We start from the raw sequence: 20211 nt of genomic DNA, 5'->3' as shown, positions 1-20211 counted from the left end.
TATCTTCTTTAAATGTTTATATTGTATTTTGTATGATTTTAATTTATTGCATAAATAAAGGGCTATTTCATTTCATGGAAGGCTAAGAGAACCTCCGATAAACAGTAGAAATGTTTTAATGAGTATTTTCAAACTGAGAATCGTTGAAATTTAAAAACTCTTCGAGTTCCAATAGCTGGAGTTCTCACCTATTTTGGGAAATATTTTTTGTCGTTTAAGACTCGAAAAATAACATTCAAAGATAAGGGCGGCTAACTTCATGTTTTTATAACTTTTGCACCCTATTTTGCTTGCCTATTAGTACTGCAGTTTTTGAGGATAATTCTTAAAGCTGTTCGGGCGGCTCACGGAGCTCTAAACTAAAACGAAACAGCGCAATTTAAGGTTAATACTTGGTACTGCACCATTATATAGCATATTTTAAAGATATTTCACATAGTTACACCAACCCAAACCCCATACATAACAAAAACATAGAAACCCAAGGAATTCAGGTCGTTCTTAGGCATATGTTTTAAATCGGCAATGGACATAAGCAGTAGAAGATATGGATGAAATTTATTAGGACTGAATTTGACCTTCGTATCAACAAAAAAACAGGAAGACCACTCTGCAAGGAGTTATTCCTAATGTAATAAGTAAATCTTATATGTGACGACCATCTTGATTTACAACATCATATAAACCAAATCCCGCAAACAGAACGTAAACACCTGATGTTAAAGCCACCTCAAATCGACTGTCTTTTGTCGGAAGGCTTTGAAAAGAACAAACGACAAACTGGTTCGGATTAAACATTTATTTGGCCAATTTAAACATTTGAAAACTAAAACTAAAATAAACAAAAGGTAACTAACATTGAATACTTGTTTTACTTGAAAAAAGGCCTTTCAGATAAAAATAAAATAGTTAGATAAATTATGAAAACGAAAAGCAACTAATTTACAAAAAATTAAAAAAAAACAAAAAAAAAAACAAATAGATATATACAATAAATACTAGTCGACGTAGGGTTGCTCCAGTCCGATAGGTAAGAGGATGAGTGCTGCCGAGATGTGTAGGTCGCAGCTCTTGTACCTAAATAAACCGCTGCAATGGTCCAAAGTTGGTGTAGTGGCTCATCTGTGGTCCAAATATCCAACAGGCGAGCCGACAAAATAAACGAAGACAGGGCTGGTTACACACGTTCATAGCCACTAATTATCCGGAACTCATATTAAAATCGAAACACAGAAGTGGTCTGGTTCCGAACTGTAATGACGACTAAAACACTCAAAAAATGGGGCAGACAGGGCTGCTTAGACGCTATCATGGCCACTAATTAGACGGATCTGCTATAAAAAAAACTAAGATGGTCGGTCCGTTGCTAAGTGACGCCTTAGCAACCGTCTCTATTACTCATTATAACACACAAATATAATTACATTTTTTTCTTTTCAAATAACTAAATCCAATTAAATTAATATAAATAAAAATAAACGTTATTAAATTAAACACTAATACTAACTAAATATTATTTACAAGATATAAAGATATTATGGCGTTAACACCCGATACTAAACCACTATTTAGCATGTTATAAAGAGATTCCACAAAGTAGCACTTTCTCTTTACAAAAATCCCGCGGAATACTATACTGTGTGCTCCTGGTCACTGATACTGTGGCATGTATCAAGGCTCCCACAATTGCTAACGTCTAATTAAAATAAGTAAGGAAATCTTCCTCAACTTCACCAATTATTAGATCTTTTACTTTTATTATTACAATATTTTTCACTTAACTAAAAATCAAATATTGCTAGCCCATACCTCGAGTTCCGGACTTGAAATGAAGAACATGTTTGAAAGGTTTGAAGTAAATTATTTACTTAGAGATGAAATTAAGCAATGATAGTTTGATTTGTATTCACTTCGAAAATAGATTTTAGTTTGTAGCCAAGATCGTAAAGTATTTGTTTTCTGTAATTATTTTTTTTTTAGAAACGAAAAGAAGAATTAAAAAAAAAACTCGTAATCGTCACAGAGTAACGGACTGGATACGTCAAAGGGATAAAAGATTAGCAAAACGATTTAAAGCTAAAAAACTTAAAAAACTTAGAAAACTTAGAAAAAAGAAAGCAGATACTCGTCGACAAAAAAATCAACAAAAACATCAACAAAAAGAAGAAACACATCTCAAAAGAAATAAAAATGACCCCGTTAACAACAAAAAACAACATCATAAACGTAGGAAAAAAAGGACATCGAAGAATATTGGAATCACAAGAAAACAGTTAAAGATTATAACAACCATAAACAAGCATGAAACCCGTAAACAACGACACGAACGATTTAAAATCCTACGACTGGTAAAAAAAATAAAAAAGTATAAAATACTAGAAAAGAAAAAAAAAATATTACGACATAAAAAGAAGATAAGGAATCGTAAAATGTCTTTGTTGAATCAGTTAATAAAGGAAAATGAAATGAAACTCGAATATCCTGAACGAAAGTACCCTTCGAAATTGTATCACTTGACAAAACTTTTCGAAATAAAAAGAGCATTAAGCAACAAAGGAAAGATGAAAGGCTATACTTTAGCAGTGTAAGTATTCTCTTTATTTAAATTATTTTAAGCCATATACAAGAATAATTTTGCAGGAAATGAACAACTATATCCCTTACTAGATAAAACTATTAAAGAAAAAAAAAATAATAACTGATAAAATAATATAATTCCGTAAATAACATTTAGTTACAGAGAATTGTTTAGTTCGGAACAGTGCACCAATGTAATTAAGTAACGTTAATAATGGGCAAAATTTATTATCCACAAGTCATTCTCAAATTTTTGATCAACTAATCAACTCTGAACAACGTAACAATTTTATAATAATGAGTAACATAATAATGTAATGGGTAATAATATAAAGATTATAAATAATACAGCAATAGTGAAATATAATAGTATTATAGCATTGCAATGATATAATAACATTTATTAGATCATTCGATTAATTTCTATATCTGATACGCTCGTGACATTAGATTGTAAAGTTATATAATCTATTTTATTGCTAATTCAGAATTTTTTATAAAAGTATGAGAATTTTTTTTTCTATTGTGTAATTATATCATGCCAGAAACCAGAAGAAGCGTGGCCATAATACCTTTATTCGGATATAATATATTGAAACAGAAATTCAATTGTCTGCAATACAATATAAGAAGCTTTTTTTGATATGACCCATTAAAATTGGGAATTTAAAAATATATGTTAGACAGAACGAACAAATAATTGTTTGAAGCGATTTGTTCTGGTGCCATTATTTTTAGTTGCTTACTGCACGTTTTAGGGGTGCTAAACCCAAATATATATACATATATATGTATAAACGTTAAATAAGTAAATAAATAAGTTAAACGTTTGTGAGCTTAAAGACTGAAAAAGAGAAAAGGGAGATAGAAATGACCAACTCGCTTGTTACTCAAAGACTCCCTTTTATTGTGTTCCGTACCTCTTTATATACATCTTCGATCAGCTGATCTACTCGATCGCCTGACATTGAAATAACAGCTGACTATGGCCATAACTCCCCCCCCCCCTTTCCAGTTTACGAACAATCCTCGTAAACTTACACTATACAATAAAATAATATAAAATACAACAATAATAACTATTTAAAATAAAGTATACACTATAAACAAAACAAAGGATTGACAATCCTCATAAACTCAATTACAGACAAAAAGTAAAGCAAAACAAAAATAAAATCATGACTTTATACAATTAAAAAAAATGCAGCATAATTTATTCAGTACATCGCCATAATCGAAGATAAATTAAACAAAAAATAAATCACCACTTAATAAAACATAACACAACAGATAAGTTGAGATGAGGACACTCCGGATTACTCTTGCGCAGGTGTTTCGGTTAGTAGGACTTTAAGTTGTTCAATATGAGCTGTCCTGCGCTTTTTGGGTCTCTAATACTCTCAATTGTTACAACATTGTGAAGTCGTAAAAACATCACTGTAAATCATAAGAATTTCGCTTTTAACTTTTAAAATAAGCTTTTTACGAAAAAGATAATCCAATAGTAAAATAAATTGGGGAAATTACCTAAAATTCATTTTCTTATTATATATTGATTGTATAATATCATATATTTTTTGTAGTGTGTGGTTGTCGCTCCTTAGGTCAAATTCAAACGCGCATTCGATAAAATGTTGTACATTAATTTATTGAGGTAAAAAGTTGTGATGAATTTCTATTAATGGCTTAAATTATATTTTTATTTTACGCTAAACACGAATTTATAAGTTTTCAAACTAAATTGTTTTATGATTATGAGAGATATGAAAAATTATCAAAGAACCACAAAAAATCAAAGTGTTTTGACTTATAACTCGCGTCCTGAGAGGTCTATTGTAGACAATCCATTAGGTGCAGACCTACATAATATTAAGGGATCATAATTAAAATATAAAATAATTGATGTGTGGATTTTAGATAAATATTTTGTTAATGGATAATGCAGTCCGAAAAACGTCATCAATAAATTAAATAAATATCATCTTCCTTCTATACAACTTCTTGGAATACGATCCTATTTGCACTAAAAACGTTCGTACCATATGGAATATCAGATAAAGCTTAGAATATTATTAATAACATAAATATTACAGTATACTTAACAATCTAAAATGATGTATAACAAATTGTTTTTAATATTTTCCGATAAAACAAATAATTTTCACCAGAATTAATTTATATAAAATATTGCAACTGGGAATATTCAATGAACGATGATTTAAGTTTTAAATCCACACGTCATCCATAAAAAAAAAATAAATAAATAAAAATTCAATTATAATAAAAGCATTTAAAAATAAATAAACTATAATTTTATTTTTCATCCATTTTATATCTAGTCTAAATTATTACTTAACATACATTATCTAAAAAAAAAATAGATGTCGGATGAATATACTAAATTATTTTAAAGGTCATTATTGAATTCAAAATAGTTATAAAAGATTAATTTTCATTAAATTACTCAAGCTCGATTGGATTAAATTTGAAATGGAAAAGAAAAAATTTTCAATTGACTTTAAAATGCTTTAAAAGCCCCCATTAAGGGAAAACCATACATTACAAACAAAAATGATAAGAGCAAGAATTGTAGAAAATTTTCTTTTCTTTTATTTAATATAAGATTAAGTTGCCTTAAAAGCTTCGAAGTCAAAAACCGAAATAATGATTTTTAGTGTTTTTACATTCTTTAGACTTCAGATTCGTGTTCATCACTCCCCCCCCCAAAAAAAATAAACATTTTAAAAACCAATAAATGATATTATCCGCTTCAACACTCCCAGATAGGTCTTTCATAAAACTATATCAATAAAAAAAAAATCATTAATCATATCGTACCATATGATATGAGAGGCCTAATTCTAGAATACTGTCGTTAACATCAGAGGTAATTAGAATAAATCTGCAATAATATGGTATGTGGCTTTGATACAATGATAGTACCACAAGACGATTTTGTGAGTGCGATCCAGAATAAAATAATGGGATGTATATATATATATATATATAAAAAAAAAAAAATCAAATTTAAGATTTCAGGAGACTGTAAATATTTAAATCCTACTTAATACTTACCAATACTTAATAATCCCTTTAGAGCATTCTCTAAGCTTGTTTCATTCCATTCGACTTCTTCAAAACAAGCCTCAGTTTAATTATTCGTTTCAAAGAAGAAATATGACAGTATCCTACGGAATTCTTTTAATTTTTAGGCATTATTGGGGGAAAAAATTCACAGCCGCTGAAGCAACTCGTGAAATTATATATTATAAAGGGGAAGGTGTTCTTGACCAGGGCACTGCGCGACCACTTGTGGATATTGATGAGGTTCTGCAGGAAGCTGTTGAGTCAGCTCCATCCACAAGTACTCGCGAACTTGCCAGGGAGTGTGGTGTGTCGAAAGATACTGTTACCATCAACTCTTCATGGAGAACGTGAAAAAGAAGAGTAGACTGGTACCTCACGAACTTACTCATCAGAAATCAGCAATCACTTCCCATCGAAACAAAGAAAACTACTACGTTTTTGATAAATGGCCCATTTCGTTCAAAGTAAAAAAAATTAATAATTTTGTGGAAGGCGAAATTGCGGTCCCAGAGTTTTTTAACAACCATCCCAAAGAATGGTATCAGCGTGGTATCGATCTAGTGGCCAGCAAATGGGTATTGACGGTAGATAACAATGGACTGTACTTTGAAAATTATTTGTATTTTATATCAAAGAAATGAATCTGGACAAACGACTGACATGGAATCCTCATACAAGACTGAAACGACAGGAAACTGCTCGTCGATTCCGACTATTACAACATTTACTAGACAAACGGTCCAAACTTCCAATTCATTACAAAAGACTGATCTACATGACTATTATAAGGCATATCTGGACATACGGAGTTGAGCTATGGGGCTCCACTAAACCATCTAATTCCTCTCGAACCCAATCCTTAATGTCCAAAATCCTTCGTAAAATCCTTAATGCTCCTTACTTTGTCACAAATCAAATCATCCATCAGGACCTCAATGTCCCCTGTTGCCGATTTGGCCAGGACCAGATGCCAATCCTTCCATAATAAACTTTCCAACCACCTAAATCCACTTGTTTCTAACCAGGCTTCTCCTTCACTACCTAATAATCCTCCTAGGCGTCTGAAAAGAAGATGGCCTCGATATTTTCTCCTTTAAAAATGTTTTTGGAGTTCTATCAATGGGTAGATTCTCCACATGTTTGTATCATGTCATAATATCACTTACAGCAAATTTACTTGATGTGTATATATGTATACAATTGTAAATAACAATAAATAACTTATTAAAAAAAAAAATAATAAAATAAAAATATCAAAGAAATAATAAAATATTTGGCTAAGAAACGGTCATTTTTTTTTTTATATGCCCCATTATTATATAAATTGTTATCATTATTCTTGTGTCGAAGTTTCAGCCTACGTCTTAGGGTTCCTTTATGTAAACAGGAAAGGAGAAAAAAATAACATAGTGAATTCAGTCAAGCTGAAATAACAAAAAATGTGCGTTATATACATATACACATACTTAGGTATATGGCCCTTTTATAATAATTGTTAGATAATAATAACAATAACACAAATTTGAAAAATAAATCACCTGAATGTAGCATCTCAATTATTTTCTCTATGTTATATATATATATATTTTTTTCAGATTGGTAAATGAAATAATGCACGAAATCACTTATAATGGCCAAACAGGATATATTCTGGAGGGTTACCCTCGAAATGCTCGCGAAGCTGCCGTACTCTACAGTGACCCTCTATTATACTGTCAATGCAAATTGAGTAGTCATAGGACACGAAAAGTAAGCAGCAATACGTCCAATATAAACTTAACAATGTGCAACGCTCCATTTGATTGCCACTGTATTGGAGTTCGCTGCACATGTGTCTCATCATTCAAACTTAACAAGCCCCTTTTCCCAAGTAAGCTAATTTTTTTTTATTTACAATACATAGTGCATTACAAAGTGTACAATGCAATACTGAAGAATATTTAAGGGCGAAGTACTCTTTTTTCAAAATTATATTTGCACCTGAAAATACTATGTACTATCTCTCAAAAAGTGAGAATGATTTAATAAGCTTCAGAAAATTGGGATAAACCATTGTATTTAATACCTTTAAAAATAATTTAATAATCCTTTATACTGGAAGAGTCTTATGGAATTAAAAGGATTTAGTGAATGAACAAAATAATAAAACAAATAATGATAGCTTACAGAATAGAATGGAAAAAGAAAATGTTGTCATTACTTTAAATTAAACTATATTCCAGGATTAACAGATAAAATCAAAAAGAAATTTATAGAATATGAACATAATTTGAATTTCGGATTATATAATAATAATAAATTGGGTAGTTATCTGGATAATATGAAAGACAAAGTAGACTTTAAAGATAAATTAAATGTTGTTTATAAAGTAAATTGCCAGAATTGTAATGGTTTATATATAGGTGAAACATCTAAAAAATTAAAAACAAGAATTGATCAACATAAGACCAATTGTAAAAATATAAAAAATATCAAAACTACAGCATTGGCACAACATAGCATTAAATACAAACATCAATTTGATTTTAATAATCCAGAAATTTTAGATATAGTCAAGAACAGTAGGAATAGAAAAATAATTGAATCATTACATATTACAAAAAACATAGACAAAGCAATAAATTATAAAACAGATACAAAAACTTTAGGCACACATTATATTGATATTATAAATAAATTAGCGTTTTAATTTTAATGTGGTTTTTGTATATAATATAGAATTAATTTAGCCAAAATGTTTATAATTATAAAAGTAAATAATGTTATATAATAAATAGAATAGAAATGGTTTTTGAAAAATTGTTAATTTTAGATTTTATTGTTCATCTTTGTGATAATAGAGGTAGGAGAAAATTAAAATTATTTTATAGTTTATATGGTTGTTACCAGACTGGAAGATAACCTTCAGAAAGGTAATTATTCTCCTAAAATATATGACCATTATTAGCAAATTTTACTCATTAAATGACATTAATATTATAATGTATTAGCAAGAATAACAAATAGGAGAAAATTATATGTAATATATAGGTTTTTGTTAACAGGTAAATAATTTATAAATAGTTCTATGAGTGTATATGATATATGAGTGTTGTTGTAAGCACATGTTTATGGTTTGGTTGAATTTGTTTTTTAGCAGCCTGAAGATGGGGGAAATCTCCCGAAACGTTGCTGATGATATTAAATAAACTATTGTTTTTTAATAAGGAAGAATTTATGTCATTCACTAAATCCTTTTAACTTTAAAAATAAATGTCCAATGAAATACTTTTTAAAAAAACTGAAAACAGTAGAATAGAATAGAATTCAGAATAATATAGATTTTCCTCAAACACTGTCTTAACATAATTTTTTTTGGTTGAAATAAAATAAAGTTTATCGAATTTTAGTATTGAAAAACAATTTATATTTCTTTATAAATATAAACGTCGGACGACGTTTCGGCCAATTCGGCCATCCTCAAGGACAATCTTGATACAATTTTAGAACTACATCAATTTTAATAAACTCAATGCTGGCTATTTTGCCCAGGTCATTAATCTTAGTCCACAATTACCCTAATTTTTTAATTCTTCATACTAAATTAAAAATTAAAACTATTTAATCAAAATTAATTTTCACCATTATAATTTATCACAACAATCACTTTAATAGATTTTATTACTTTGATTGTTGTGATAAATTATAATGGTGAAAATTAATTTTGATTAAATAGTTTTAATTTTTAATTTAGTATGAAGAATTAAAAAATTAGGGTAATTGTGGATTGAGATTAATGACCTGTGCAGAATAGCCTGCATAAGGTTTATAAAAATTGCTGTGGTTCTAAAATTGTATTAGGATTGTCCTTGAGGATGGCCGAATTGGCCGAAACGTCGTCCAACGTTTATATTTATAAAGAAATATAAATTGTTTTGAAACTAAAATTTGATAAAAATAATTTTATTTAAACAATAAATAATTAATAAACCAGTCTCAAGAAAATGTAAAGATCATGTAAAAGTATTTTTACTTTTATTAAGTGCTGAACTGATTATATGAATTAAGGACCTCCAAAACAAGAAAAAAAATCCCTATAAAGGAATGTTCGTGAAATTTTCGTTCAGGCGACATAAAAGATCATAACATATCAAAGATCTAAAGATTTTAAGTGTAATGGATTATTTAGGTTATAAGGAATAAATCAATATGTGTTCCAACTACTTTATTAATTACATTCATAATAAATGTTGTTCTAAGCGAGTACTTTGAACATTAATATAGGCTTCGCATCTTTCTACCACCACGGGGCCCTGTTTCATAATGAAAGCTAATAGTATTGGTTCAAAAGTCTAGAAACAACGTGTTAATTACACTAATACTTATGTTTTCGTAATAGGGAGAACTATTAGTGATATTACAGGAGTTAAAAAGTACTAATGTACAAGTTACTATTGTACAAGTCAGTGTAATTGTATTAAGCTAAATCGACAAGACTAATAGTATTATATATATAAGAAGATGGTCAGGGTTGCGGTCAAAAGTGAAACAAAATTAGTTTACAACTATTTATTTTCCGACGTTTCGCCCCACTTTGCAGGACTTCATCAGGGCTAAAAAGATACAAAATGATACAATGATAAGAATAAAAACAAGTAACAATGGTAAGAGTAAAAATTTCTTTATAAAAATACATAAAATATTTACGTATATTATTTTTTTAAACTACTCTTTATTTATTTTTTGTTAGTTACTTCTTTTACAATTATTGTTATTATATCCTATATTGTTTTATTTTCTTCAGTATAATCTCCTATTATTAGTAACGGTATTTGTCATTCTAATTTTACTTAGTTATTATAGTTATTATTATTATCATGTAATACCTCATGTACTGTATCATTCTGTATTTTTCTCTTATCATTTTTCATTTTTCGTCAAATCTTTATCACTACTTCCTGTATACGCGACGTATTTGAAATCGGAATAAAACCGTTAAACAGTTTGCTGGCTACCTCCTCCCCACTCCTCCACGCTTCCGCTTCATTGTTTCTTTCTATTCAACCGATTCCTTTGAACAGGTATGTTGTCCTGACTTGCTCTTTGCTCATTTATTATCATTTTATATCATTATTATTATTTATTTATTTATTTTTATTTTTATTATTCTTTCATGACGTTTATTTTATCTCTATATATTTTTTTTCTTTTTTCTTTCCCCGTATTGTTTTTGTTTTATGTGCATCTCCTGTACTTTTTTAGCTTTATATTTTACGTATTTTTGAAAAGAAATTTTTACTCTTGGCATTGTTACTTGTTTTTATTCTTATAATTGTATTTTTATTCTTATCATTGTATCATTTTGTATCTTTTTAGCCCTGATGAAGCCCTGCAAAGTGGGGCGAAACGTCGGAAAATAAATAGTTGTAAACTATTTTTGTTTCACTTTTGACCGCAACCCTGACCATCTTCTTATATATATATGGTATAATACTATTAGTCTTGTCGATTTAGATTAATACAATTACACTGACTTGTACAATAGTAACTTGTACTTTAGTACTTTTTAACTCCTGTAATATCACTAATAGTCCTCAATATTACGAAAAAAATAAGTATTAGTGTAATTAACACGTTGTTTCTATACATTTCATACAAATTCATTAGACGTGAATATCTCCTAAACAAAGCGTTAACAGAAAAACCTCCAAAGAAATTGTTTTCTTTTTTGAGGTCCTGAATTTATATTTAAAGCTTAGACATTCAACCCTAAAACACCCTAGATATAAAATATACAGAAGGGGAAGTATTGAGATCGTGGACAATTTTGAATCTTTGTTTTCAATGGAAATGACTTTATGTTTCACTACTTCCAAATTACCAAGTCACACAATGGTGTTCGGACAGCATAGGTCAGAAATGAAAAAAATATTCAAAATTGAAATCACGTTTATAAGTTAGTAACAAGCCTGGGTTATTACATCATTGTTCTTGCTTTTATTGAAAAGTTGCCGTGACAACGATAACCCGACATAGTCCCTGATCCAAACTCAACAGGAATCTAAGAAGAAGAATCGACTTACAAATTAATGATGTCTCACCGTTAGGATAAAAAACAAACTAATTTGTTTAAAATCGTGTTTTGCGTAAATCACATACATAAATATATGTCAATAAATAATTCACAACTAATACAAAATCCTAGATCTTAGCGCTCATGTGAAATAAGTAACAAATTATGAATTTAAAAAATACTTTCTTTCGATCCTAGTTTATAGTTTGAACTTTTTTTTGAAAAACAAAGAAATGGAGTTAAATGGAAAATAAGGGGAAGCATGCCACTGCTCGGCCAAACCTAGATTTTAAGAGATAATATGGAATAGCGGGAGATGGTAGATAGTAATAATTATTGATGATAATAATGGAATAGGTTGTTTAGTCATTTCATATACTTGTATGTAATGTAAAAAAGAAATGGGAAATAGAAGCTAGGAACCCTTTAGGATTAAAAATTGACGATTGAGACTTTAGTATGTGACTTAAGATGGCTTATAATGCTTAACTGGTCATTGAATATTATAGTGTAGCGGCGCTATCTATCCAAGATCGAACTTCCCACCGAGACGAGGAGGTTCAAGCTGCGACACCCAAGAGCGCTACTCATGTTTATCCTATACAATTATTCTATCAATTCACTTGTTAATATGTAAATAATAATAATAACATCAAAATTGTAAATACTTCAGAAGAATAAAGAGAGTTGGTAAAAGAGAATAAATTAAACAACAAATAAATGTGTACTCGCAGGAGGTGCCTCTCACCGACCTTTTTAGACTTAACGGAATAATTATTTCAACGAAAAAGTTCAAGGTATTCTCTCCAACCAGTATTTTTTTGCTTACATGAGAATTCTTTCTTCTCTGTGGTTACCTCTCTCTCCTCTACCTGTTATCCCTTACATGATTATATATACATGACTCTATAGGTCTGCATTCCTCCCTCGTGATTTTCGGAAGAGTACCCAGCAGGACGAGGTTACCATCCTCCGAGATAAACTACCTTATAGTACAAAAGCCGGGAAGAAAATAAGGCAGTTATCTCACCCCTATTTTTGATTACTTCAATAAAACTATGTATAATTACTAGTCAAAATTCATGAGTCTGTCAAGTATAGGTAGGGGGATTAAAAAATGGCGGCTGTTTCAAAACTTAAAAAAAACATTAGTTTTTCGGAGCTGTATATCTTAAAAACAACCAAAAAATACTAGAAAATCTAAGAAAACATTATTTAAAGAAGAGTAAATTTGCTGAAATATTAGCCCTAAAAGAGCTATTTGCGTCCAATAGTTCTCGAGATATAGCTTTTTAAAAAGCAAAATTTCTTAAAAATATACTGAAGTTAATAATAAACTGAATAAAGTTAGTTAATTTATTTTGAGAAATCTATATCTCAGGAACTATGTGACGTACAGATGTCTATTAGCACTCAAATTAAACCTAGTTTAATGGACTATAAAGAAGTTTATAACCTTTACCTTCGATGATTTATAGTTGTTCGGACAATAAATTTGATTTATGAAAAACATTATTTCACAAACGTCCAATGGCGTACTGATGTCTGCCAGCGCTCCACTTAAAGCTAGTTAAATTTACTACAAAATAGTTATTCTCGTTTATCTTTGTAGGAGTAGTAGTTTTTATGATATTTGACAAAATAAACTCACAAAATGTTAATTTCTAGTTGTTCGTATAAAATGTTGGATTTTTGAAAAAATATATCTCTAGATCCATAAGATGCACATATGTCTGCCAACACTCAAAATAAAGGAAATTTAACTTACTATAAAGTAGTTTATGACACTTATCTTCGTAGGGGTAGTAGTTTTTATGATATTCACATATGAATATAAATTTGGCAAATGAACATTTGTCCGAACAACTATAAATCAATTTATTTTAGCAAATTTCATGTAAACTATTACTCCTACCAAGATAAACTACTTTATAGCTCATTAAACTAACTTTAATTTGAGTGCTAATAGACATCTGTACGTCAAATGGTTTTCGAGATATTAATTTTTAAAAATAAATTCACTAACTACTGATCTTTTGTACGTCCCATACAACATTTTTATGAAATGTTGCTTTTTATAAAGCTAGATCTCGAAAACTACTTAACGTAAATAACTCTATTAGGATTCATATTTTAGTAAATTTAATCTTCTTTAAATGGCGTTCTCTTAGGTTTTCTTGTGTTGTTCCTACTTTTTAAGATATAGAGCTCCGAATGAAAAATTAGTTTTTTTTTATCACATTGAACCAGCCGCCGTTTTTTATTCACCTACCTATGCTTGGCTCATCAATTTTGACTAGTAATTATACATATTTTTCATTAAAGTAATCAAAAATTGGGGTGAGATAACTGCGTTTTTTCTTCTCTTGGGCTCTTGTACTATACCTTTATTAACTGAACACGCATTGTGGAGGCCTTCTGGACAAACCGAATAATCAAGAAAATAACCCACCTCGAGAATAGTTAAGATTTTTTAATCAGCCACAGATACACGACTGAGCTTTAAGCTGACAATATGTAACGATATACCTTCAATGTTAATGACTAAAGAGGAATATACAGGATAGGTAAATATCAATAGGGTAAAGATAGTGCAGTAATCTATGGCTTAGCTTACAATAAATCCAAAGTCAATATCCACACATTTCCTTATTTTAATTGATAACAAGCAATTTTAAGATGAATCGTATATCTAGTTTATACTCAACCACACACTTATATACTGGTATACATATTATATTGCATACTGCTGAACATATCTCATTTATAACGCTGCATTTCAAATAGACTAGTCTTTTCAAAGTATCTTCATTCTAAAACTAACCGATGGGTTTTTCCAATATCTATTAACCTTCTTCAGTATCTTGCGATTTTATATCCAAAATACTCTAATATAATGCATAATATTTTGTTATTTAGACATTGTTAAAACTATCAATGTTTTTCAAACCAATAATATATTTTGTAATTACGTTTATCTTTCAGCATTCCTTGTAGTGCCGATTAAATATGGAAGTTACAACACACCAATCGATTGGGACCTCGAACCATCCAAAAAAAATGAGAAGTTCATGAAGATGTCTCCTTATGAGAAGGCACGCGTGTGGTTATGGAAAAGACAGCTAAAATTCAGGTAGGGTTTATCTAGTTTTGCAATAAAATAATAACTTTGTATAAAATTATAAAAAGAAAGACCTTTTTTAAATAAGTATTTGAATTTTAATAGTATTGTTAAGAATAAAAGTCTCTTAATATTTATTCGATAATGTTGTGTTTATTTTATTTATTATTAAATTGAATAAAATGGATGGCTTAGTATTTTTTATTCATTCATATGTTTTCTAAATTTACCTTTTGAAATAAAAATTTATTTTTGATTATAATATGCTGGAATACTTCTTAATCTCTTACGTAAACGTTTTTGTCATACTTCAATCTATCTATCAATAATTAAGTTGTATATTTATTGTTTTTTAGTTGATAGCTTAAATGTTAAGTTATTTAAAAATAAATTTAATTGTGTGTATATGAAATATAAAATCTATTTTCCGTGTCGCGCCTTCAACAACCACGAACACCATATCGCATTAGTTTTAAATGTTGCAGGTTTGCAGCCTCAAAAACGAAGGGACAAACTAATTGATTAACTACCCAAACAAATAAAAAACCTAAACCTAAAGTTTAACTTTAAAAAAAAATCAATTTATGTGCTTAAAAGTAAAATTGATACAGCTTATTTGATTAATTAATGTTATTAATTTATGTCTGACATGTAGCAAAAATCATCCTGTCATTGTAAGTTTATCCAAAAATACGAATCATCATAATATAATAAGCAGTATATTATAAGCACAGGATTTATATTTGATGAAAATTCCCTTCAGAGAGGGGTTGGGAACTATATATATATTTTTTCAGGATTAATCTTCGACGCTATCCAACTCTCGCAACTAACTTTTTTGAAAGACGTGGATTGCCACCAATATGGTTCCCATTTGGCGATGATGATAAATTTATTGAAAATATGAAAAAAGTTGTTCAAATGATTGAACCGCAGAATTATGGTATGTTGTAAAAAGAACTTATCGAATACTTAACTTGCAAAAAAAATAGTATTTAAGAACACAATATATGTACTTTACATTAAATACTGTAGATACTTCACTCTCAAGCTTGTGGAACTCAAGAATATAGCATAGTAATAAACATGTAAAGATTAAAGTAATTCAATATAGATTTTTTCATTTATTTTAAGACTAGATCAGGTGATTAATCGTGATAAATAGTTTTTAATATAAGACTCCATATCACGGTATTAATTAGGCTAAACATTGTGGGGACATCCCAAATCCACTCGCTTCATGGAAGTTGATTCATTGGCCCCATATTTTTTCTAATTTTTTTTCACTCCACGGATTATTGAAAAGTCATATTTTTAATACAAATTTTTTGAGGTTAAAAAACTTCCAATTCGAATGTAATTTATTTTAAATCAACATATTGTTGCAGTGTAAAGCAATTCTTTATTTCCAAGAAATGTAGATATGACATGATTTCCTTTATGAAATTCAAATTGTTGACTGTGTCGTATCTAAGTATCCGATATTTTCGTTTGTTTTTTTTAAATTTGTATAAAGTCAGGGTCGGGGGTCTCATTTCCGCGGACACCGGAACAATATGTTAATTTAAAATGAATTACATTCAAATTGGTTTTTTGACCTCCAGAAATTTTTATTGAAATTGACTTACCAGACTTCCTAACAAGAATATCCAGTCATATTTTTAAGAACAAGATTGTATTTTAAAACATGAGTATGCTTTGATGCAATGATTCCTGGTTGAAATACTCGATCGATGAACGACACATTTAATAGATTTAAAAGAAAACCAAATAGAATGGAAACCGTACTAAAATAAGTCTGTTATAGGCGTAATTTTTCATAAGAATATTAAGTCGTTTAGGAATTGTCACTTCATCCTAGGAAGAGAGAGAAATACTTTATTTATCTATGCTGCCTAAATACATTAGGTTACTATCTCACACAGCATACTTATCAATCAGTAATCGGACACATATTAATTACATATACATGGTATAATCAGAAAAAAAAGAGATACAATAATAAGATATAATAAACAAATTCCCCCCCCCAACAGTTTCCTTTTACAATCCATTTCGGTCTGTACAACAAATACAAATGTTTCATTCATTCCTATTTTTCTTTCTCAATTCTGCTCCTCTAGTTTCACCGTTTCACAATTTTTCAATTCACCCGATAAACAAATTCACTCTCCGGAATTCACCCTCCTAGATCCTCTTCAGTGACCCGGTAAACAAATTCAATATTAGACGGTAATGTGAGATCAGACCATCATTCATAGTCACTGCAGTAGATCAGTTTACCAAGAACAAACAAATAGATACATTTTACAAGAATAAGACTAACACATAGATTAAAAGGAAAATATAATAAAAAACCGGTTACAGGAAACACTTGAATGGATAAATAAGTTTTAAAAAAACACACAAAAAAATAGTATTAATCAAATAAAATAATTTAATGAATAAATACGTTAAAACACACAAATAGAGAGGTCAACATATTAAAATAAGAAAAGATAATCCCATAAATAAAAGAAATAGAAAAAGAATCCCATTTTCGTTTTTTGTCCTGCAATAATCTCTTTTTGCCTACTAAGGTTTCAAACAATATTACCTTAACAATTTAGTCTGACATTTAGCAGCTTTATCTAGAATCAATTTTGTCCTCTTAATTTTACGTTCACGACTTACTTCTATTTTCATTATCTCCTTATTAGTGCTAGGTGTGAAATAGACTCAGTCCATTTCTCGTATGTCTCTCTGCCTATAGCCATCTTCGGAGTTGATCCAATGTGCAACCGCGTTGCTTTCCAAGCTCGTCTATAGGTAATCCTTGGCTTCCCAATAGGGCGCTTTCGGGCAAATCAAAAATCAGCCAGCGGATTTTTTTCCTCGGGTACTTCAATAACAGATTTCACTCCTAATGTGGCTCGGATGCTGCTATTTATTACCCAGTCCCTTTTGGATTTTCTTGCCACTTTGCTTAAGAATCTAATTTCCACTGCCATAAGTTGGCTTGCTTGTTTCTTAAGAATTTTCCAGCTTTCAGATCCATAAAGAAAATTCTTATTCATACCGACTTAAACAGGAGTTACTTTGTTGCTTTGTTTTCTTCTTGTTTGCCTATCAGCGTTGAAGATATTTGGAAGAATACATTCGGTTCAATATCACTTAGTCTATTCGTCCAACCCTACTTATTAAAGTACCTAGATGTTAAAATTGTTCACTAATTTAAGGTTTTGTTTCATGGTTGTTATCTTGTTTTGGTTCTTAGCCTCGAGTTCAGCCTGCAGTTTTGGCCGAAACGTTGGCACTAGTAAATAAATGTTTACTGACCGCACCCCTCGTATATGTAATCCACGGTCAACTATCAACTCATCATGATAAATAACTTTCCTTCTTACACTTTTTTAAATTTATTTATTTATGACTATTTACAGTTGTATTTACATAAAAATATATCTGGTAAATTTGATGTAAGATCACAATGGAGTGATAAAGGTAAGTTGAGTAACTACCCATTGGTAGCACTCTAATAATAATTCTTCACTAGAAGGTCTCGAGATCTTATTTTCAGGCACCTCGGAGGATTGTCAGGAGGGAAAGAAGAAGCAAGGGTAGGAACTACTGGGTTTTAGTTGTCAAGGAGTTCCATGATGATCAGGTCAGATCTGAGCCGTAGCTCAGGTGGTTGAGGCGCAGGTCTTAGCCACCTGGAAACTTTGGCGGCGCCGGTTAAAATCCGGCTTAGGGAGTGGACTTTTTTCATTTAGTGGTGGTCCTGCGAAATGAAAAACTTACCCCCCTACCATAATTAAAATAGTTTGGTCACCGTCACCTCTAGATAACCCCCTCTCTCCCCGTATGTCAGAAACGACCAGGAAGGGGGTAATACAAATTTTTTAGGTTAGATCTTTGATCAGATATTTAGCTGTTTTTATTTATTTAAACCACGCAATTCACTTGTAGTTTTTAATATATTATGTTTTACAGATTTTTTATTATATTTAAATGAAATTTATAATTTTTTTAGGTATATCGAAGTACAAATCGGTTGAATCTGCTTTAATCAAACGAAGAATTCCACCCGAAGAGAAGGAACTCAAAAGGATGAAATTCATCAACAAGTACCATGGTATATTAATGAGAGCTATTCGAAGATCTTATAAAGTAAGTAATATGAAAATCCAGTATAATATTTGTCAAAATAAGAATAAATTAATTTATCTTCAAATCATAATGTTAACATTTTAAAATAACGAGCATAGTAGCTTAAGGTGCTGGACAACCGTCATTGGAAACATTACGTCACCGTTTGCAAATGTGTTTAATTACTGCAGTCTGGGGTAAATCCATGTTATTCAGTGAATTGATATTTTTAAGACTGGTTTCTAATATTAAATAAAACTGTATGCAAATAATATTAATATTAAATATAAGTGAATCGATAAATTGAAATAACGGATATAACCGTGGTAGAAGCGGGTTTTAGTATACGCTTTATAACAATGGTTAGTTAGGTTTAGTTAAATTTAGATTCTGGGGTTCTATTTCTTTTCTTATTGTGTGGATTTGAGGGTACCTGGTGGATGATAGATGATTTGATGGTCATAGATGGGTTCTTCTCATGCATTTTCTTCTCTGCTCCTCCAGTGGGCCGGCAGTTCCCTGAGGTTTTCTATTCCATATTGGTAATAATGAATTCATTGAAAGTATAAATATGGTCACTGGTTTGGGAATGACCTCAGATCTGGGCTTGTATGGTAATTTTCCTGTCCTCATTTAAAGGCAATGGCGGTTGGTCTCCTTACTTCTATTGCAGGCAAATAGATCGCAGCACTATAGGTGCTAGTTGTTCTGATGAAATTGTTCGGGGAGGGGGAGGTTTCCTGAACAAAGGTTTAGTGTCAGTAATTTTATTTATTGATGTTAATTATACAATGGCATGATTTTACAATTGATAGAACTCAAATATTCTTCTTCTTTTGAGACGCCTAGTAGATAATAAAGGAGAAGCCAGGTTAGAAACAAGTGAGTTTTGGTGGTTGGGAAGTTTATCATGGTATCTGGTTCAGGCCAAATCGGAAACATATGGAACATTGAGGTCCTGATGGATGGAGAAATAAAACAATTAAATTACGTCAATCAGTATCTAATTCTCCCAATTATTATGCTTAAAAATTAAGTTGTTTGTATTACTACTGATAGTGTGGAAACGTCATCCAGCATTGACAGCCACACGCTGGAGATTTTGCGGGTACAAGGCCTTGGGAAGGCCACGCTCTTGACTTAAAATGACACATCTTGATTGAAATGTTTATTGATATTCCTGGTAATCAGTAGCAATATACCAGTACAAGTATGGACCCGAAAATGGTATTATGTAATTGTG

General features: G+C 30.2%; 1 protein-coding gene across 1 annotated transcript in view; it reads left to right on the top strand.

Annotated features, from left to right (window-relative positions):
* LOC106683536 (uncharacterized) overlaps positions 1 to 18989 on the top strand; it is a gene marked incomplete at its 3' end in the record, with an annotated part of 40422 nt that extends 21433 nt beyond the window's left edge. The window contains 5 exon segments of the mRNA XM_014425065.3: positions 1981 to 2584; positions 7260 to 7534; positions 14702 to 14849; positions 15635 to 15780; positions 18853 to 18989. Of these exon segments, the coding sequence (XP_014280551.3) occupies positions 1981 to 2584; positions 7260 to 7534; positions 14702 to 14849; positions 15635 to 15780; positions 18853 to 18989 (1310 nt within the window).
* Between the last annotated feature and the right edge of the window lie 1222 nt (positions 18990 to 20211).

Source organism: Halyomorpha halys, unplaced genomic scaffold (genome assembly GCF_000696795.3).
Source record: "Halyomorpha halys isolate HHAL.00 unplaced genomic scaffold, Hhal_1.1 Scaffold27.1, whole genome shotgun sequence".
Lineage (NCBI taxonomy): Eukaryota > Metazoa > Arthropoda > Insecta > Hemiptera > Pentatomidae > Halyomorpha > Halyomorpha halys.
Note: the sequence above shows the minus strand (reverse complement) of the source record. Positions and strands in the feature narration are given on the sequence as shown.